The 23,123-nt window shown below is 39.9% G+C and overlaps 1 protein-coding gene across 1 annotated transcript in view; it reads right to left on the minus strand.

The window, feature by feature from the left end:
- Positions 1–3,140: 3,140 nt before the first annotated feature.
- The window catches only part of arl8ba (ADP-ribosylation factor-like 8Ba), a 50,897-nt gene continuing 30,914 nt past the window's right edge, over positions 3,141–23,123 (minus strand). Inside the window, exons 3-7 of the mRNA XM_067998940.1 lie at positions 20,831–20,904; positions 18,346–18,439; positions 10,576–10,643; positions 8,609–8,679; positions 3,141–3,971 (exon numbers count right to left, since the gene is read on the minus strand). Of these exons, the coding sequence (XP_067855041.1) occupies positions 3,922–3,971; positions 8,609–8,679; positions 10,576–10,643; positions 18,346–18,439; positions 20,831–20,904 (357 nt within the window). The 3' untranslated portion in view covers positions 3,141–3,921. The remainder of the gene's footprint in view (positions 3,972–8,608; positions 8,680–10,575; positions 10,644–18,345; positions 18,440–20,830; positions 20,905–23,123) is intronic.

Genomic DNA, 23,123 nt, shown 5'->3' on the forward strand with positions numbered 1-23,123 from the left:
GAATGCATCAATACTAAAAGCTTCCACTGTCTCCATAGATTGACCACTCGCTCACTGAAATATTGTTTCTGCAGATTAGTTTTGAATTTACCTCTCCTCGCGCAGATCATGTCCTCTGGTTCTACTGTTCTAGAAAAGGTGAAATAGCTTGTCATGGTTCACATGACCATCAAAATTAATCTGCGAAAACAATATTTCAGTGATCGAGTGGTCAATCCATGGAACAGGCTCCCGAGGGAGACAATGGAAGCAGTTAGAAATATATGCTGCAGACCAAGTTTAGCAAACATAATTTAAAGAACAGAACAACTTTTCCTCCCTTTCCTCCCTAATGCTCAGAACAAAATATTGACAGCTTCAAATGCATCCTTCATGATGAAGATGTTTTGCTAAATATGGATACAGCAGCTTCATTTCGATTACTTAGATCTGATATTCAACACCCTGCATCAACTTCAAAAAATAAACCATGCATTCATTGTAATAAATGAGATTCAGTGACCAGTAACAGATTCTGCTCTATTCTACTAGTATTACCAGGTCCTAGGGCAGCTCAAGATCATTTTCAGTGTTGTCACCAGGCTCATGATACCAACATGCTATACATTAAAAGAATCAAAATACACTTCAACATTGTGCAATGCTCTTAATTCATCACGTCAAATTGGTTCCACCAGGACTGATTAATATAACCACTTCACCTCACTAAGAGATCAAAATGCTTTCTCTAGACACAACCCATTTGGAAGGAGAAAATCCCTTGTGTTTATCCATAGTTCAAGTGGATAAAGTGATAGTGAATTTTACACACTCACATTTCTAAAATCCTTGAGACACCTTACTTTCTCTATTGGAGCGGCAGGGAGGGGGGTTAAACTCAACTTCACAGGAACTGTGGCCTGGAGTTTCCGCTTGGTTTCCAGATGTCAGCGCAAAAGATCGTGGCGTTTAAAATGCGAGTTACGCCCATAACCATTTACACTTCGGTTTCCGTGATCTTTTGCGCATGTTCAAAAATCAATGCTTCCAAAACTGGCCACGCCCAGGTCAGCATAGCGAGTTTCTGCTGATTGCGCCCAATCAGGGGTGTTCATCACATTGCGCCCAGAATTTTGGGCACACAGGCAGCAGTGGTCACATTAATCCATTGTTAATGACCTGCAACGACGAGCAGTCAATTGAAGCCTCATTCAGGTCTGTTTCTCATACAGATGCTACAACTCCTTTAAATTCATTTTAAAAGGAGTTCAAATTCAGTAAATTGGTCTGCCCTTGGTACACAAGAACTGTGAACAAGTCAATTGAAACCACTGAATGGCCTGGTTCTTCAGCTGCAGCAACAGAATCATAGAAAGGTTACAGCACAGAAGACAACCATTCGGCCTGTCAAGTCCACGCCGGCTCTATGCAAGAGCAATCCAGCTAGTCCCACTCCCTCACCCTATCCCTGTAGCCCTGCATTTTTTTTTCCTTTCAAGTACTTATCCAGTTCCCTTTTGAAACCAGAGTGAATCTGCCTCCACCAACACCCCCCCTGCCCCACTGCAGTGCATTCCAGATTCTAACCACTCGCTGTTTAAATAAGTTTTTCCTCATGTCACCTTCGGTTCTTTTGCCAATCACCTTAAAACTATATCCTCTGGTTCTTGACCTTTCCGCCAACAGGAACAGTTTCTCTATCTATTCTGACAGGAACTTACTTAAAGAAATTAAATCTATTTTGATGTAAATGCAACACCAGAGTTTTCAAAGCCAGTGACAGGGTCTTTTTATTTTAAATACTTGTAGATTTAGAAACAAACCTACTTAAAAAGGAGAGAATGCTTGATTAAGTCACAAAGAGAACCACTTCTACAGGATGTTGTGTCACCTCAGGGAAATTGAAACAACACAAGTGATGCAGCTTTGTAGGGACAGGTTGTACAATAACGGATTGAAACGGCACTGGGAATTCCATCTACATAGCCCACTCCACGCAACAAAATGTCCTGAAGGGAGCTGCGGACAGCAAGCACGAAGTGGGGAATAAAGCAGAGAGGAAGAGAGACTCTCTGGCAACCAGGGCAATGCCATACATTTATTTCTCCACCTGCAAATCTAAAAGATATTACCTGCTGCTGAGCGACAGCTCCATGGTCGACTCTCTTACACCTCGCTCACTCCAAAGTAAGGGAGTAGTTAGGGGAAGTGATTGGAATGTGTGATTCGTGAGGTAGGTCTTGAGTAGACCTTTAAACGTGGGGAGACGTAGCCAGGCGAAGGAGTTTAGGGCGAGAATTCCGGAGGGTGGGGGGTAAGATGGTGGAAGGCTCGCCATCGATGATGGAGTCGGGGAAGGGGGTGAACATGTGCTAGACCAGAGAGAAGTAGGGCTGGAGAGGATGTAAAGATAGGGCAAAGTGAGGCCATGGAAGGATCTGAAGACAAAGGTGAGGTTTTGAAGTAGACAATTATTTGAACAAATTTTCAGTTTAAATTCGTTTAATTCAGTAATCTTGAGGCCCCATTGGCCATGTTCCAGTCAATAATCGATTACGCCGCTCGATTGCACCAATTCATGGGAGATTACATGTTCGGGCTTATGCAAATGAGTTTGAGCCGAAACTTGGGCGTAACTCCACCTCGCTAAAACTGGCGCAATTTCCCGATTGCGCCCCTAGCAGAAACTCCAGGCCCATGTGTTTTGTCTTCAATTGCTAAAAACAAATTGGTGTAATAGCTACACTGGTCATCACTGTATATTTTAATCCCACACTTTGCAACAGCATTAAGTACTTATAAGCAGGAAGAAAATGGACAAGCTCTCTTTGGTGTCCAAAAACTAAATTTGAACAAATTAAATTATTTAAATTATGCTGTTTTATAAAACATTTTCAAACTCTTGAATACTCCAGAAAAAAAAACTGCTTTCTGAAAGGACAATTTGAATTTGAAGAGTTTTGTTCACATTAGTCCCAATGACATCAGGCAACACTTAGAACTAAGAGGGCCCAATTCAAAATAGGGCTAAATTTTACAGCAGACAGCTTCTGAAACATCAGTTGCGTTCGCTATCTATTCTTAGATTGCCCCTTGAAAAGAAAATTGAACTTTGCATGCAGCTGAAATCTCTGAACGATAAATATAACATGATGACGATATACCCTCGTTAACTCCATTTATTTCAATAGAAGTGGGAGGAGAGAGCACAATTATTCACAAGTCAACTAAATAGAAAAAGTAAACCAATTCCACATATATTATTTACAAATCTTGTAATTGGAAGTTTTGCATGCACATGTTTACAGAAAAGTCACATGTTGCCCAATAGTGTCAAGACTCTAATGTTGAAGCAGTGTATTCAACCAGCACACCCAACGCATAAATTTCAGTTAAAGCAGGTTAAATAAACTGAAGTGATGGTCCCCCAACTACAACGTACATATTCTATTTGAATTTTATAGGCAAAAGCTTATGACTAAATGAAATATTGAACATTAAAAAAATTCTAGTGACATTGAAATATCTACAGCACCAACACAAGTATGGGGTGCAATGCAACATGCTCCATAACCCCATTTGTAAGGACATTAATGGTGAGAGATCAATAAAAGCTATAAAACATTACTTGTGATACTGCGGACTCCAAACACATTTGAGGCTGAGAAATAAGCATGATTATTTTCATTGGCTCTTCCTTGTGCTTTTATATCACTGACTTCAACATTTGTCTCAATCATGATTTTTACATAATGGCATTTGTAAAGCAAGTTAGTCTCTCATGATGAGAACATACTTTTCAGCGGTATGCATCATGAGGGACTTGAAGTATTTCAATATATTCAGAATAGTGTATTTCTGCTTGTTATCCCACGAAGAATGAAGTAAAGTGAGTGGAGTAAGGACTGTGGCCAATCACATATGGGTTTTCACCATTAAGTTTCAGCTTCTTCTGGACTTTGAGTGCTGAATAAGCCACTGCAGGGTGATATCTAAGAAGATAAATGAAAATACAAGTTAATGATTTTAAAAATGCCCAATTTCTGTTGGTAACCTGATTAGATAGTCAATATAAAGGATGGTTAAAAACACGACATTTTATTATGATTACCAAGTCTACAGGTATCTCAATCAGTCCAATTTTCAACTGCACACCAGGAAGGGGGTGAGCAAAAATCTCAGTCAAGTCTATTTGATTTTGGATTGTCCCAAATTACAGGGAGCACAACATCGTTTCAACATTCTAGCACATACAACAGAAACCTGCAATTAATTTAATTGCATTTTAAACTTAACCTGCAAAAACCTTGGACAGAGCTTCAAGTTCGGGTTAATCTGGTCAGGTTTGTAACAGCGCATTTGGTAATGGTCTGAGTTTGATATTCAAATTTGCCTCAGGTGTATGATTTTCCAGACCTACTGCAACAGACAACCAACAAAATTGGCTTTAAAAACAGCTTAACCACAAGCTTTGATTTTTCCTAGCCGCAGTAAATATGCAAAGCGATATTCAGCATGCACGCTTCAATTCAGTGCCTTGACAATGATAGGAAGTCCTCCCTAAAACAAATTATCTACCATGGCTAGAAACTAATCTCACAGACTGTCCTCAATCCGAACAAAAATCAAGGCATCTCTGTCATAGTTAGCATAACTGAAATCTTGGACTTGTATCTAATCTCTCCTCGCTTTGTTTTATTTCATCCTATGAAAGGGCTCTCCTACCTTGCCATGCCAGTTCTGATGAAGGATCCCACTCAAAACATGAACTAGTTTCTTCAAGACACCAATCTATTTGCCTTACATTTCTAGCATTTTGTTTTTATTTCAGATTTCCACTATTCATAGTTTTGTTTGGAAAACAGCAGCATTTTTCAGGTGCGCAACAATCTGACAAGTTAATAACTAAGTTTTTTTTTAAAATCTGACGTTTTCCTGCAGTGAGGCATCAAGTTGACCACCAATCTTAATAGTTCTGTGGAATTTATCAAATTATGATTTATAGCCGGAATTGTAAAATTAAATCTCTAATACCAAAATTTAACAGGGATAAACGGAATTTGTTAGAATACAGCATGTTTCATTCACATCAGCTTAAAACAACATCTTTAAAAATTATGACCTCTATCTGCAAGCTTGCTGATGGAGATTTGAAAGATTGAACATGTTATACAACTCCTCCCCGGATAACTGCCCAGGAGTTAACCATCCACTCAAATCCTTGACATTCCTGTCTCTCCTCCACTATACTGTTAGTGAGTCATGTTATCTTCAAGGTATCTCTGAAGCTGTTACATTAGGCACACTGGCATCCCCCTTTAACTTAGGGGAAGACACCTGAGCATCTCTACAACAATGAAATAGAACCAATTACGTGCTGCAAACCAGTTCACAATGATTTTTTCGTATGACATTATACACTATTATTTGTTGTATGTTATTTCCATACTTCCTTTAAGATGGAAACAAAATAGAAAAATAACTGATCTTCTCCATTCCCTCCTCTCCAAATAAAATTTTGCAATTACTATAGTGCCTAAAATTAAGAGTATAAAAACAATGTTATTACAAAACTGAAGTTCTAATGCACAGCTTTCTCCCAACACTTGTCTCGCATTTGCAGTTCAAAGCTGTTTCCACAAAGGACATTGAGTCTCCTGAAACGATATGCCACAGAATTAATTACTTCCAATTAAGGTATATAATAGTAATCAAATAGGATGCCCATTCTCCTGTCTTCTCCAAAAAGTAAACATAAGTCACAAAGCATTCAGATCTTCTGAAACTCTCATCCATGCCCTCATCACCTCAAGTCAACTATTCCAATGTTGTCCTGTCCATTTTCCCATGCTCTACCCTCCATAAACTTCAGTGTATCCAAAACTTAACTGTACCCTCTTCACATTTACATTTAATATGCTAAACCACCAAACTCCTTGCTTGAGCCAGTCTTTCCCAGCCCCACTCTAGTCTTTATCCTGACTTCAAGCAAACCATGTATGGTCCTACTTACTGCTAGTTACACAAAATCCAACCCGAACAATATAATCTCTTCACAATCATTTCTCTTGGCTTACTCTGATCTCCATACCAAAATCTCTAATTTAATCAGATCTTATCTTTTTGTTTCTATACTTCATTACTGCTCTAGATACACTGAACTCTCATCTTTCTCAGTATCTTGTGCATGTGTTTTTGGTGCCCAGAATAACAGTCACGCTCTAGCCGTGTGCTTTTTTTTGTTCCCCTTTATCACGGAGTTCAAATTTCATGCTGTTGCAATTTGGGAGCGCATGCACAGGTGAAATTCAATTAACCTCACACCAGTGTATCACACAGCATTTACTGCAACTCTCAAAGCATTGTCTACTCAATTAATGCAAATTCTACCAGGTTTTCCAATTGAATGACTTCAAGAGTCATGCTCATGGCTTCCAGATGACCTCATATTTAATCACTGTACTGTGGCCTGGTGCTTGTGAACATGAGGATTCCTCCTGCTGACAAGCACCACAAAGGAACAGCAAACATACAGGTATTAAAACAAGAACTATAAAACACAAAATAAAAAGGAAAACTGCAAATGCTGGAACTTCAAAATAAAAACAGATAATGCTGGAAATACACAGGTCAGTCAGCATATGAACTCACTGCCACATGGAGTGGTTGAGACAAATAGCATAGTCGCATTTAAGGGGAAGCTAGATAAGTACATGGGGGAAAAAGTAATAGAAGGATATGTTGATAGGGTGAGATGAAGTTAGGTGGGAGGAGGCTTGTGTGGAGCATAAACACCAACATAGACCAGTTGGGCCGAACGGCCTGTATCTGTGTAGTGAATTCTACGTAATCTATCGAGAACAGATAATGACATTTTGGTGCATACCCTTTGTTGTAACAATGATGAAGGATACACACCCAAAAGTTAATCCGTACTTTCTCTCTGCTGATGTGTTTCCAGTATTTTCTGCCTTTATTTACCTTTCCAAGGTAATACCAGAATTAGGACTAGGTTAAAAAGATATACACAGGTTTTTCATAACACTTGCAAAAAGGTGTGCGATAGCATGGATTTATTTTCCTGAAAATTAAAGCATTGACTCTTAATTTTCAAACTTCATCTTAAGTAATGTACACAAAATAGTATTCATGGGAGTAAATTGGTTTCATAGTCAATCATGCAAAGACACATTCTCTCAATTTTCTCAACTTTTTCTTTATTTTTCTTCCTCCCTATATCATGCACCACCTCCCTGTCGAGAGCACACAGGCAACCCGGTTGCAGGGCTCTGCAGGTTCTGACCCACTGTGTGGAAAAGAAGTGTGTGGCTACTCATGCCTAATGGCATGCCAACCGCCATGGCATTGACGTGCTCTACAGAATAGTCTTCAAAATTCACACCTATTTACTTAACATTAAAGCTTCGTGAAAATACTACTTACAACACATTTTAATATACATAATAGAATGGGCAATCTGTATGCTCACCTTCAACCAGATTATTGACTTTCAAGTTTAATATGAATTTAGAAATCTGTGCATTTCCTACCATATATGAAACAATGTTCTTGAAAGCAGCTTTGAAGAGGGACCACAACTTTTCCCAATGACCAGAGAAGCACTGGCAGTATTCACTGACTGAAGCCAACTCAGGTCATCTAAATCATTAGTAACAATCATCCACTAACTCCACTTGGAATAGTACCAAAGTAACCGTGGCTGCATCAAAGCTTGTCAATACAACACCAGTGCCGAGGTTTGCATCGGTCAGATGCTTTAATCACTTTGTTCTGGTGTTGAACACAGCAATCTTGTGATTTGAACTGGAAAAGGTTGCCAAGAGTCCCAACTTTCTGAAGTGAGACATAACACAGCTTAATCAACAACAATTTTGGGGGCGCGGGGGGCATTTGAGTACAGCGCCACTAAAATTAAAGCTAGGCCATTTAGGAGTGAAATCAGGAAGCACTTTTTCACACAAAATGGTACAGATCAACCATGATCGAATTGAATTGCTAAACAGATTCAAGGGGTTGAATGGCCTACTCCTGTTTCTATGTCTGTGTAATGATTATTATTTGTCTATTACTTTCAATATCTAACGCACGCACTACAGGTCAGTCGTCGTGGTTGCGCTGTTTCTATTAGAATCTCATCTCGTATGAAGTCTATTAAATCTATGAGAATATCCATATTTTATATGAATATAAAATCCCAATCTTAACAACCGGGCCTCATTTCCATAAATCTTCTGACTCCTGAACCTGGCTCCTGACAGGTTTGGCCTGAAGGGGGAAGCAGTCACTGCCCCTCCAACTCAGGCCTCCAATTAAAACAACAGATCAGGTCCCAATCTGCATCTTTAAACAAGACCCAGCAGCTTGGATTCAACTAGATTAGGCAGACATGACCTACCCTTCACAAATCCATGCTAACTCTCTGATCAGCTCATACTTGTTCAAGTGCTCAGTCACTCTGCACCTGAGATTCCAGTAAATTCTCCACAACTGACATTCGACTGACAGTTTTGTTGATTCTCCTACTTTCCTTCCTTAAATAGAATGACATTTGCAAATTAAGTGTCAAACTTAAGTGATAGAAAGGGGAATTTGTAGAATATTTGCCTACCTATGTTATCCTTTTCTTTGCACGAAATTGAATAGCAGCAGATTTCTCTGTCCTGGATAGCAGCCAAATTCCTACAATAACCAAAAAAAGCAATTAAAAAGTAAAAAAATCAAAGTAACTCGTTTAACTTTTAGGGGAAAGTTACAAATATGCTGCATGAAGTACATTTAATTTATGATCAAAGGGATAGAACAAAACACTAGCAGCGACCACAAATATATTTCCATACTGTAAAAATTCACTTTACCATAGATCCACAATAATCAACACAAAATCCAATGTGATTTAGTAAAGATTAAGGAAATTAACGCTCTATGAAAGATAACCGTCTTCAACAAAGTGAAATTGGAAATCTTCCAACAGCTAACTGTTGTATACACTTTAAAAAAAATGGTCGGTCAATAATTTTTGACTGATATTAATGCAAGTGGCCAGGTGAGAGATTCCAATGTACATTAACCTTATTAGCATTCCATAACACTGATTAACAGATTCCTGAGTTATTGTTCCTCTGATCACAATCGATGAACTGCCCAATCTTCAAGGGAGTTAGAGGTACAAAATAAAAATCTTTGAGTGATCGGCTTAGATCCCTGGGGTGCCCAGGAACATGCACTCAGCAACGCCAATAGAACAGCCTACATATTATGATGAGAAGGTCACAAGTTTGCCAGAAGGAACTGGGAAAGCAACCCACTAATCAGCCTGTAGATATATCTTATTTGTGCTGTATAGCATTTCCCAATATCTTTTTTACAATAAAGTATGTTTAAAAAAAATTAAAAATTGCATTAGCTATTTTAGTCTTTACCAAGTTGGTTTGATGCATTTACAATGAGCAATTTTCCACATTCAAAGATATCTAAATCTATGCTAGCTCAGCAGAAAAAAAAATTCAGATAAGGGATGTACATACGGTACGGAAATTGATGTCAGGCTGTTACGATGAGAATATTTTGTTTGAAAAAGCTCAAATTGTAAAAAATGCAACACTATGGCATTGATACACCAAGTGTCAACGGATCTGCTCCCTGAAAAACGTGGTTAAAATGAGTCTGTTCGTGCCTTATTTGTTGGGTTCAAATCCCCTGTAGTTTGCTACAAAACCAGTGTCATAATCCAGGTAGCCAGATCGCAATGACCTGACTGTGGAGTTGATGACATCTTACAGGGTCTGCTTAAGAGGAAACTCATCGGACACCCATCCAAAGGTTACCAGGATTTGAGTTAATGCACTTCAGTCAAAAGTTATAGCTCAAGACCAGATACAAAGCAGGGAGTGTGTTAACCAATATCTTTAAATAAAACACTCAAGAATCCTTTATTGAAGGATAAAGCCAAAATGCCCAGATCCACCATGGTAAGTTCTAAATCAGCTGGTCAGAAGTTAGTCTGTCATGTCTTAGAGCTGGCTCCGACAATTTTTTTCTTAATCCTTTGAGTTGGCATGGCATATGGCTGAGTGTTTGAGTTGTGAACAAAATATGGTGATCTCATGCACTTGATTGTCAAATGCAAACTTGACACTGGTCTCCCAGTAACACTTCCCTTTCTCACAGGATCAGTTCTCAAGCATTGGACAAAGCCTCGAGAGATTGAAACAGGCCGTCTACTGAAATTTATGCAATTTGGAAACTCAAGCAACATTTGGAAGTACCCCCAGTGGTGCAGTGCGCAACTCCAATTTAAAGCTTTTTCCACCCCCCCACCCTTTAAAAGGCACTACATAAAATGCAAGTTGCTATTTATTCATAACCCGCATGAAAGTACTGGTGCAATTGAGACACTAGGATTGTCAATACTCTTGGAAACAATTTAATTAGATATACTAAAAATTGTAATGTTGAAGTTCATATTTCAGTTTTTATTTCCCAATACCATTAATACTGCCACACAAATTCTTTGCAACACTGGCAAGAATTAATCTAGATAACCACACTTTCCTCCTTTTTAGAACAATGACCTACATTTTTTCAATGAGCTGTTTTTCATCCAGAGCATTTGGAAGATCTCTCTTATTTCCAAGAACTAGGACCTGAAAAGATAAATAAAAATATTACAACCCATACATTGTGACCAAGAGGATATATGTTCATCTCGCTTATCCCACAAAGGTACTTTTCATCGAAAGAGCACAGCACTTTGAGAACCAATTTGTTCATAAAATTTTACGGCACAGAAACAGGCCATTCAGCCCAACAGGACTATGCCTAAGCTCCACACAAGCCTCCTCCCACCTTACTTCATCAACTCAGCAACACACCCTTCTATTCATTTCTCCCTCATGTATTTATCTAGCTTTCCCTTAAATGCACCAATGCCATTAGCCTCAACCACTCTAGTAGCATGTTCCACATTCTCATTACTGAGTTCAGGAAAGGCTGAATTTATGCATGAAGTTACAATTTTTATTTCATTCCAATCAATTACCCGTGGTGTTGCACACAGAGTCAAAACTAAGTGTCGTGTTCATGTGAACTGGGGTGAAAGAGCAGGGATAATTAGGCCAGGTTGTGCAGACGTAATTCAGTCCCCATTTTAAAGTTAGACATTCTGTCTTCATTTTAGTATGTATGTATCTCGATTATATTTTTATAGTTAAATACCAAAGCTTATGGTAATTTGGGAAACAGTAGAGTTGGAGCAAAGCAGTTTTGCTACAATACAGGGTGAGGAGCTGGGAAGATACAAAACAGGAGATACTATGGTGCCACCTCAGGCAGAAGAATATAATTACAGTGGGGCAAGTTTACATGGGCAGTTTCCATTATAAATGTGGGCACAGAAATTTATAATGGGAAAAAGTTGACAGGTGTACACAGATTACTCCTTGAACATTGATAACCTGGTACATCTTTCTTGTAAGGAGTCTTACAACACCAGGTTATAGTCCAACAGCTTTATTTGGAATCACAAGCTTTCAAAGCTTTCCTCCTTAGTCAGGTGAGTGTAGTACACTCACCCGACGAAGGAGGAAAGCTCCGAAAGCTTGTGATTCCAAATAAAGCTGTTGGACTATAACCTGGTGCTGTAAGACTCCTTACATTTGTCCACCCCAGTCCATCACCGGCATCTCCACATCATCTTTTTTGTGACATTCCGAAGATCACACTACACTTCAATGATTCTTGCTCTAATCTGATCGTGCACCATGGGAAAGAGAACATGCAGCTTCTGCATTTTTTTTGGGGGGGGGGGGGGGGTGGGGGAAAGAGAAAAGAATTTAAACTTTGACATTTTATCAGGATGGCCTTTTAACAAGGCCATCATGCTAAGCCTTTTGAGTTTAGACTCTCACTAATGAAAGTCATGCAACATCAAAAAGCAACATGAACAGGTGTGTGCATCACCAGCAAGTATCCAACACATTTCCAGATCGCAGAACTAGCACTGACTGGAGGCCAAACAAGAGCTAAGTCATATTGATCTGTGAGGGCAGTGTCAACCAGTAGGTACTGAAGAACCAGAAGTGTGCGCACTGGACACGACGGTGGCTTTGGTAATATTCAAATCAAACTTTGCTGAACTCAAAACTATCAAACCTGAAACAGACTACAATATAACAATTTACAGCACACGAAACCAAATACCAAAAATATCAATGAAAATCTGCCTTTGGGAGGCAAGAGAAAGAAACAGTGAGGTCTTTCACACACACAAGTGGAAGATCACCACTTAACTAAAATGCCTGCGCAAGGCCACAAATTTCTTAAAAGGACAGTGGGCCACGGTGATTTCTTTTCACCCCTGCTTTAGAAAAAAACTCAACTGTATATGGAGAAGGATCAGGGAGAACAGGACTGCTTACTTTATAAAAAGGTGCAAAAATGTTTATTTTTATTTAAAAATTCAGACATTGTGCATCAAGGGTTAACACTCAGCATTGCTTACATTTATGTGAACAGCAGCTGTAGCTGTGGGTTTTCCCCAGCTAACGGCAGCTGCACCTGTTTAGTGTTATTAGATAGCATACTTGTATGACATACTGTTGAAATCCTGATGCATGATTCAGGAATGAAAGCTGCATTAAAGTGTGGAACCACTCAAAGTTGCTGCCCAATTACTATGGCCGATTTTGCATCTCCCTCTCCATAGCAAATGATGTACCTAGTGTCCATATCTTGCACTCTCAGTCTGGAAGTGCCTTCTGTACAATGCCTTATATCTGTCTCTGAACACCAACACATCCATGTGACATTTCCATTTCCCACACCAACTTACCCTTGTGACCTGAGTGAGGTGCTAAATCAATAGAAGTTTGCAGTGAACCATAACTGAATTACGTGCACCAGAAACTGGATTGACACCAGCAATGTATCTCATTACACAAGATCAGGTCCCAGTCCATAACAATTATAAACATCACCTGTCAACAGCACATTTTCACAGTTCAGGATAGGACACCTGCCAGGATATTCTCGGGATAAAGTATTCCCACCAGCACAAAGCAATGTACACTGCCAGGGAAAAGCTCAAACCTATGCATGCAGGCCAGCAAACTTTGAAGCTGACAATGGGGTTTTATAAACAGGCCATTAGAGTGGCACTGTCAGGACACTTGGTGCCAGTCACCCACCAGGTCTCTCAAATGCACAAGACAAAACATTTAGAAGTCAGCATTACAGAAAACACTTTGCTTCCTGACCTTGAAAAAAGATTGAAAAATTGGCATTGCTTAGTCCACAAATTAGCAGAATAAACAATTTAAAAGTGACGTGTCCATCACTGAAGGACACACATTGACTTGTGGCCTTGTTAACTTAGCAAGGATTTCTTCAGTTTGCCACGAGAAGCCTTGGGCTCAAATTAATCTAACATTAGCTTGCAGGGGATGTAGATAAATCTGTTGATTAGGGGGCAGAATGTTATGATTCCAGATATCGAGAACCCGTGAAGGTGACATAGGAAATAAAGTTGCAAAATAATGTGACCAGAATCCAGCATACAAATTTAGTTAATTCTCTTACTGCTGTTTCTGATCAACACAATCATCCCGAAAAGTCCAGGATCTCAGGAGCAAGTCCCTACACAGCCATGTGTTATCATTTGATATAAAGGAAAGAACTTGTATTCGTGAGGCACCTTTTACTGCAGGAAAATCATCCAATATTCCACAAGCTGTGTCTTGCAAGGAGCATCTAGACCAGCAATCTCAACCAGTGATGAAGCAATAGTGAAATCTACCAGCATTGGTACAGTGTTGTTGTTGTACAGTACTGTTATTGCTGGAAGAGGGATTGCTTTAGCACCTTTTCCAAACTTTGCCACACATACCAGACAATACCAAAACAAATTAATTGGTCATTTATCTCACGCTGTTTGTGGAACCTTGCTGTGCGCAAATTGGCTGCTGCGTTTCCTACATTACAACAGTGACTAAACTTCAAAAGTTCTTCATTGGCTTGTGAAGTGCTTTGGGATATCCTGAAGTAAAAGGTGCCCTATAAATTCATTCTTTCTGTACCAAAGAATAACATGATGTGGAGATGCCGGTGATGGACTGGGGTGGACAAATGTAAGGAATCTTTCAACACCAGGTTATAGTCCAACAGTTTTATTTGAAAATCACAAGCTTTCGGAGGCTTTCTCCTTCGTCAGGTGAGTGACGAAGGAGAAAGCCTCCGAAAGCTTGTGATTTTCAAATAAAACTGTTGGACTATAACCTGGTGTTGAAAGATTCCTTACAAAGAATAACATGACTGAGTAGAGACGTGCTCCATTGAAACTGACTATTTCTCTTTGTTGAGATTTTAAAAATATTGATGGCACTGCATAAATGCAAACTGTTTTACTAGAGCCCCATCAGGGGCCCATGGGAGGCTACACAACCTCCACCTCAAGTGGTTCAAGTGGACCAGTGGCTGCTGGGAAATTTATTATTAGCCACACTTTGCTCTGGCATCAAATGTGAAACTTGAGCCTGAGTTGCAACTACAGCTCAAGTAGATTTGCACAAACAAAAATAAATGCAGTAAAACACACACACACCAGATCACTGGTGCTGAACAGAAGTGGAATGGGCCTTTGCTCAATCAAAATCAAGCCATTTTATAAACACATGGGGCCCATTAAATCAGTAAAATTAAAAGTCCCCAAAGCTGTGCCCAAATCAAAAGAAAAATATCTGCCACTGCATTTCATACCACTGATATTGTTCAAATGCTGAATACTCTGTTGAACTGGAAACAGACACTTATTAAAAACCTGAGACACTGCACCCTCTGCTGTACCACAAGGTGTACTGTAATTCTTTAAAATTAACAAGGCTAGAAAGCAGTTCATTCAAATGTCAGCATCTTCCATACATCTGACCAAACCACAATCTGCTGAGTTACAACATACAAAAGTTTTTTCAGGACAGAGCCAAAACCAGTTTACAAAGAACTACAGGGTCATGAGTTAAATTCAATCCCTAAACACAAATTACTTGTTAGATGTTGAATTTTCTCCTCTTGGGCTGTGATTCCAAAAGGTTCTGGAAGCTGTCCAGCACCAAGCCCATGTGCAAGCTTTTGAAGTGAAGGATCAAATGCAACAAAACACACTTGTCTCAAGTGTCAGCCGTGGCTCAACAGTAGCAGTCTCTCCTCCGAGTCAGAAGGTTGTGAGTTCAAGTCTCACTCCACAGACTTGAGCACAAAATCCAGACTGACACTTCACTGTAGTACTGAGGGAGTGCTGCACTATTGGAGGTGCCTTCTTTCTGATGAAATGTTAAACCAAGGCCCCATCTGCCCTCAGGTGGACATAAAATATCCCATGGCACTATTCGACGAGGAACAGATGTCCTGGCCACAATTTATCCCTGAATCATCACTTTAAAAAAAAAAGGTAATTTATGCCATTGGCGGCTGCGTTTCTTACATTACGACAGTGACTACACTTCAAAAGTACTTCATTGGCTGTAAAGTGCTTTGGGAGGTCCTGAAAGGCACTACATAAATGCAAATTCTTTCTTTTTTACTTGCATTTACAGTAACCAGTCTAAACCCATATCACATGACCGTGTTGGGATGTCTCTTTCAAAAGAAAGATGTGCATGTCAAATACAATTGTACTGTTCATAGACCAGTGAAGTGTGACTAATATTGTCAAGATCCACTCTCTCAAAAGCTCCAATATGGAGATACAAGATATATTCCGTGTCCCTAAATTTCCACATGCTCAGTGCTGCTGTGGGGAGTTGTCAAGTGAAAAGTCAGACACTTTTGGCACAAGGAGGAAAAAACGTTATCACCCTAGGTCACACACCATGAGTCAACTGGTGAGTGTTAATGGTACAAGCATGGAAGGACATCTCCAGATACCATGCGGAACTGTTAAAAAGAAAAAAAATGTTGCATTTATATTGAACCTTTAATATGGTAAAACATCAAGGCCCTCTGCACTTGGGAGTTAGACGTGTGCAAGTGTGGGATTAAGGGACGTGGCCAAAGGCACTGTCCAAGGTGTGGGTTTTAAAGACTACTTTTTGAATGCAGAGAAGAAATTTCTGGAGTCAGAGTTCCAGAGTCTGGGGCAAGATATTGTAAAGCTCAGCCAAGAGCGACAGCGTGATGGAGAGGAGAAACAGAACAGAACTGGAAGAGCAATGGATGCATCCAGCGACATTGAGCTGGAGGATGTTGCAAAGGTTTGGGGGGGGGGGGCAGGATTTAAAAACAAGGACAGGAATCTTGAAACCAATACACGACAGAACCCATGAGAGAGAAAGACAGCAAGAGAGTATCTGGGAGAATGAAAGGAAAGAGAAAGAAGCTATGTCTCCCTATTGGCAGCCTTCTGATTCATTTCATTTAGTCATGCTAAACATGTGACAGTTGATAAAGTATAAAACTTTACTCGAAAAATTAATTCTGCAACTTAGGGTTTTCTAAATTATTTGAAAATCTAAAAAAAATCCTTTTGCACCAGTTGACAGGCTGCCATTTGCACTGACTGAATTCTACTGACTGTCTTGGGAAATCCCTGTATCCGCTCAGACTATGCCATCTCCCTGAAGCTAATATGATAGCTTTTGGAAGCGTTTGGGAGAGTTAAATGGGTGCATAGATCAAATTATTGGGAAGTCACTAGACAGACCCTCAAAGTTTTATTGACTCATTCCTCTGCAAAGGATTAGGAAAAACAAAAAAAATGAAGATGTAATTTATATAGTGCCTTGGACATCCTCAAGACGTCCCAAAATGCTTCACAGCCAATACTTTTGAAGTGTAATCACCGATTATGTATGAAAACGCAGGAGCCAGTTTGCACATAACAAATGACCAGGTAATCTGTTTTTGGTAATGTGGTCTGAGGGATAAATGGTTAGGAAACCTGCTCTTTTTCAAATATTGCCATGGGATCTTTTATATCCACCTGAACAGGCAGACAGGGCCCTGGTTTAACATCTCATCTGAAAGATGAGACCTCTAACAGTGCAGCACTCCCTTCAGTACTGAACTGAAGTACTGTTAGCTTAGATTACGTGTTTAAGTCTCTGGAGTAGGACTTGAACCCACGACCTTCTGATTCAGAGGCAATGGTGCTACCACTGAGCTTCGGCTCCCCCTCCCCTAATGCTCTCCCCCCTGCTTCTGATCCCCCTCATTCCACTTATTTCCATCCCGCTCTCCTCCCCCATTATGACTACCTGCAACGGCTGCATTTTTGGCGCTCTGCCTTCGGTCCACACTTTTAGTGAACAGCAGCGAGGGCAGTTGATGACCTACAATGCACATGCACAGCCCAAACACACTCTAGGCCTGAGTGCACATGCGCGTTGGATAGCGGAAGCAGTTAGTCCCTGGCGCTAGTCAGAGCGTGTAAAACATCAAGGTTTCAGAGTTTTGACCCCTCTCCTTGGAAACACGGCCAGCATTCACAATAACCAAGTACCTCAGAGTATCAGGGATTCGTTTTCAATAGATGCACTTTTTAAAAAAAAAACTCAAGCTATTATACAGCAAAAAAATAAATTAAAATGCCAGTGATTGATTGTTCCCTCAAGAAGGGCAGGTCCAAGTTCCAGATAAAACCTGATGAGGGGATAAGCTATTACTTCACGTTTCCAAATGTAGACAGTAGCTATATTGATTTCAATAGGACAATCATGCGACTGCCATAATGCTGTTTAAAATCCATATTCAACAAGTTCAAACTGAATTGCTTATCCAGTCAGTAATCCTGGAAGATGAGCTGACTTGGTGAATTTAACAAAAACAAATTCATTGCTGAACCTGTGATCCCATCTCATCCACACAAATAGAATGACTATGCAGAGAGAGAGAGAGAGACAGAGAGACACAGAGAGACACAGAGAGAGAGAGAGAGAGAGGAGGTGGCGGCAATTTCGAATCATCTGCTTTTCAAGAAAAACTGAAGTGATGAACAGCAGGCATGTAACTTATAAAAATGGAGAGATTAACAATACTAAATTTAAGGAACAGCCTTACTTCATTAGAATTTTCAAGCAAAGGGGGAGAAGTCGAAGCTACACACAATTAAACTGAAAAATTCTAAGTTTTAAGAACCACAGCTCCAAAGGAATCTCAAATCTACATTTAACTTAAAGCACATTATATTTCTCTGAGGAGAGATTTTAAAATGCAGTATGTACTTTCCTCCCAGGTTACAAATTTATATTTAAATATAAAATCTAGTAAGCAAAGCTTAAAAAAATAAAGTGCAAAATACAGAAGTCAAGCAGAGATTGTGAACCATACTTCAATATAGTAATAGCATCAAGTACTCACAGGGATTCCTTGCAATTGTGGTTTGTCTAACAGATTGTGAAGCTCGTTTCTAGAAGCCTCTATTTTATCACGGTCTGCAGCATCCACCATGTAACTTTAAAGGAAAAGACAGTTTAAATTAAGTGTTTATGCCACACAAAAGTAATCACTTTTTTGGTAAAGTCATGCATGATTCAATGACACAACCTGGCTTCCAGTTTCTATAACTGACACTAGCAGGTCTATGGGAGTGTTGATGTATTCATTTTAAACAGCTGCTTTGGGAAACACTTCTACAGTATTGCCTGAGGATCCCACTGCTGTGGAAAGCACCCGACTTGCGTTGCAGGGCAGTTTCAAAACCACGTGCAGTTTTAAAGCTGTGGTTCAGTGGCTGCGGACAGTCTGTTTAGGACAGTGGCGTCCGATTCAGTGGTCACTAGCCATATGTGGATAATGGGAAATCCAAACGTGGCTAACTGCATTTCTAATCAGCAAATTAAAATGAGTAATAGTTGTTGGGCATTAGTTGGTAAAATGGTATGGCGAAAAGCAGGGTGTGCGAGTGTTTTTTGATTGTTGGTTACTGAATGCTGCTGGATGTTTATTAAGTAAATATACACACGTGAAGAAGATTTCGCTGTATTATGTTAGTATACGTAAGGTGTTTTCTACTAAAATTAGTGCATGTAGCTAAAACAGTGTCACCATAGCCACACCTCTGGCTAGCCAACAATTTCAACACTGGTTTAGGACAGTGAGTGAAAAACCATTTTACCTGGACTATATGAATGTGATGGGCTGTTCAGCCAGTAAAATGTCTGCAAGTCTAGTAGTGTTCTCTGAAAACCACTCCTCCAATGGGTCTCAGACCCTTTAGAACAGCACATGAATTTATCATGCTGTTGAAGTCCAGTGCTTACATCAGCACTACATAAATATAGAATTGAAAAACCAATTTCTTCAACCTGGAGAAATACCTGAAATCTTCTTCAGTTATCTCCCACAGCCTGAACATAAATAGGAGCTCACTGGCATGTGTTCCATCACCCCACAGCACTACACATTGGTAATATAAAGCCAGTCTAAAAATACAAATCAAAAGGAATATAATATTTGACCAAGGTTGTCAAACCCATGGCTCAAAGTAAATCTGCTGCATCATTTGCAGTGAACCAATTTGTCAGAAAAGCCTCCGAATCAATACATGAGCAATAATAAAACAACTTAGAGCTTTAGAGAGCCAATCTCAGTCATAGTCAAATACCAACTCACCATCCAAGTTCACTAGTAGACTTGACCAAGATAATGGAATGTCATTGGCACTCAATGACTCATAGATGAGTCACTGCTTTCAGAAGAGTAAGGGAGACGATGGGGGATAAACTGGAGGGGGGGGGGGGAAATTACCCCACCACCGTTTCATCAAGTATTCCATTTATACCACCTATTCAAAATTGTGATTTAGTAAGGATTTATTTTTCTCATGTACAAAGAATACTGTGTCACAGATAGCTGGCAAGTGGCAGTCAATCAATTTGGCAGGAGTCTGGGTAGAGTGCAAGAAATTTTGCACACTGGTTTTCCATTGGAGTGACATTAGCCCCTTTTTGAGAAGGCAACCTTAGTTTGTGATATAATAAAGTTAGTCAAGATGGGAGGAGGTAACAACTACACAAGTCATGTTCACTGATCAAATTGCACTGCTACATTACCCTATTTAAAAAGATCAAGTCCTGATGTATCCAGAGTGCGCTACCAAAAGCAATGTAAACAGAGAACCACGACACAACTTGTCCTTTCAAACTCTAGATCAGCCCACTGAAGTATTTGGCCCCAAATACTTCAGTTCTCTAAAGCTCTAAGTTGTTTTATTATTGCTCATGTATTCAACTCTGCCTGCCCCCAAACGTGGATAAGTTTTCAATTTAATTTCTCATATCAGCCTACCCTGTGGCCAGGACACTGCCAGTTTAATAAATTATGGGTAACTTGTGTTCTCAATTCTGACCCAGGAGTGGATCTGATTGGAGACTGCCCAAACTAATTTCTCTCAAGGCCTTTGCAGCAGACAAAGAGTAGCTTAAAGTAATCAGACTAAAGCCAATTAAATACATTAACTTACTCTTGACGGTGATAAGAGCAACTCAAGTGTATAGGGAATATCAAGCACCCTTTGGTCAACAGAACAAGTCTGGGCTCCTGTTAAAAGGGCATCATGTGAATGCTGAGCAAGATCATGTTTAACTACAGCTATCAGAGGTTCACTGGTACCCAGGGGACTGTGCAACAGAGTCTTCATGTTTGTGGTGGGTGAAAGGAGAGGGTGGGGGAAAGAGAGTGAAGGCTAAGGGCTTTGATGAAACAACTCCTACATTAAGAAAGTCATTATGCTCACTTCCTTGCACCAGTCTCCTGAAAAGTGTCAGTAAATGCTCAAATCACAAAAGGTTTATGCAACAGTTCTTTGCAGCAACGACAAGGCATAACTGCCAGATATACTTACACAACGGCATTGACCCCTCTGCAATAACGTTCCCACATACTTCGAAACCTTGGCTGTCCACCAATGTCCCAGATCTTTATTAAAATAAGAAAGGTAATTATGAATAGCAACATACTTCAAAATGTCCATGAGCAATTGCCATTTAATACACCCTCTTGGCAGTACTCAGTCTACCGTTTTATAATATGGGCCTTACTAAGCCCTGACAGAAGCCACCCCTCTCACTCCCAGCACAGTCAGAAATGTCTGGCCTCACAGGGTTTCTCTTCCAACTTCAATTGTGCACGTGTGTCGTAAAAAATATCAAGGGTCTCAACCCCCAACCCCTTTGCACATAAGAGGGTCTTTTTTGTCTCATTCCCTGGGCCACAGGACTGCTAAAGAGTTGAGCTTGTTCAGTGGAAACCAACTACATTTACTGCTTTTCTTAGCCCTCTCCTCCCGCTTTTTCACTTTTCTTATCTCTTCTCCATTCTCTAATTTTACCCGTCTGCTTGTTTCCGCCCTTTCTCCCCTTCTTCCTGCAGCATGAAGAGACGGGGCTACAGATGAAGCACGGACAGAATGGGAGGGAACAGACCACCGTCTCATCGGGAGACCTTCCTGGGAATTGTAGTCCCAGACACTGGGGTCAAGAAGCAAGCAGAAATTCCAGCAGACCAATTTCTGCGCCAGCTTGGAGAGGGCAGGGAGGAAGAACGAACACTTGGTTGATCCAGGAAGTTCCTCTGTTGAAGAAAGTCATAATGGCTCCTGGGAATTGTAGTCCTGGACTTGCTGGGCAAATTTAATACAAACTTTACCATGTGGCTGGCTGTGGAGAAGGTGTAACTGGAGTTCAGGACCTTCATTGAATCAGCAGGCTCATCATGGTGCTTGGCAGGGGAGGGAGGGTGGATAAAATTCTCAGCCAGGTTTATGGGCAAGTTTAATTTTTCTTTCAAATTTTGTGCATGCACTAATTTTTTTTTTGAAGGGGCTTGTAAACTTTGCTTTAAGTGACATTTTTGACAGTGTGCTGATTTAGTCCACAGTTCAATTCAATGCGTAGAGACTGCTAATTGAATCACTACATTAAATATATTTGTCAGGAACAAATGTAACCAACTTTAAACATTCGCCCCCTTTTCTTGGATCCATGTTATCCTTGGAGGAGAGCAATAATCATGTGAATCGAGGCTACAGACAGTGTATTTACTTGCAAATACTAAGACACCAGGAATGAGATTTGCGAGGTGTTGACGTTTTGAAGAGTCAATTGCTGGGCAAGTCCCAGTAAACGGGAAGCCTCTTTTCAAAAAGGATGGCATGACTCAGCAACTATATACACAAGTTTTGCATCAAAATAAACTTAACTGCGTGTATGAAAACCACCTGGCAAATACCAACCTACATCAACTCAGAAGGGAAAATCCTGCCTAAACATTGGTGGGGAAGCGACATCCAAGTGGTTTCCCTCGACTTCCAAAAAGCAGAAGCTCCGCACGAATAACTACTATAGTACTTCAACTTAAAAGTGACAGGAATTCAAGATAAAAAATGGAAATGGTTGGGGAAAAAAAATCAGCTGAAGAGTATGTTAGAGGAGTTACAGAATTTACTGGAAGTCCCAGTCCTCTGCCCTTTTCCCAAACCCTTCAAACATTTATTAGTTTTCCTTTTAAAAATGTATGAATTCCACTTCCACCACTGTTTGTTAAGGCTTTCCATGTCATAACCTTCTGCATAACAAAAATTCCAACTTCTCCCTTTCTGTTGGTGGCCATGTTAAGCTTATGCCCTCTTGTTAATGACTCCCTATTTACCTCATCAAAATTCAATTTTGAACACCTCTATCCAATCTACTCATGAAAAGATCTCCAGTTTCTCTAGTTATGAGAATCTAAAACTTCATATCCCTAGTATCATGTTAGTAAATTTCTTCTGTATCCCTTTCATGATCTTGACATCCTTCCTAAAGTAGGGTGCCAAAACAGGGCACAATATTCAAATATAGCCCAACCAATGACTTGTATAGTTAGCAGTTCCTCTTGGCTTTTGGATTTGATGCCCTAATTTGCAAAAATACAGCTTTATCAACTTATCTTCACAGTTTTAAAAAATTGCATATCTGAACCACAAAAATCTTCTACTCCTTTAAAGTTTTACAATTTAGTGTTCATTTCCCCTCTTTATTCTTCCTCCCAAAATGTATCAACTAATATTTCTGCGCTTCAAATTTAAGTCATGTCAGGGTGAGGGAAAACTGAATGAAGTGCCCCAAGGATCAGTGTTTGCAACCACTACTATTGTT

Source organism: Heptranchias perlo, chromosome 17, assembly GCF_035084215.1.
Source record: "Heptranchias perlo isolate sHepPer1 chromosome 17, sHepPer1.hap1, whole genome shotgun sequence".
Taxonomy (NCBI): domain Eukaryota; kingdom Metazoa; phylum Chordata; class Chondrichthyes; order Hexanchiformes; family Hexanchidae; genus Heptranchias; species Heptranchias perlo.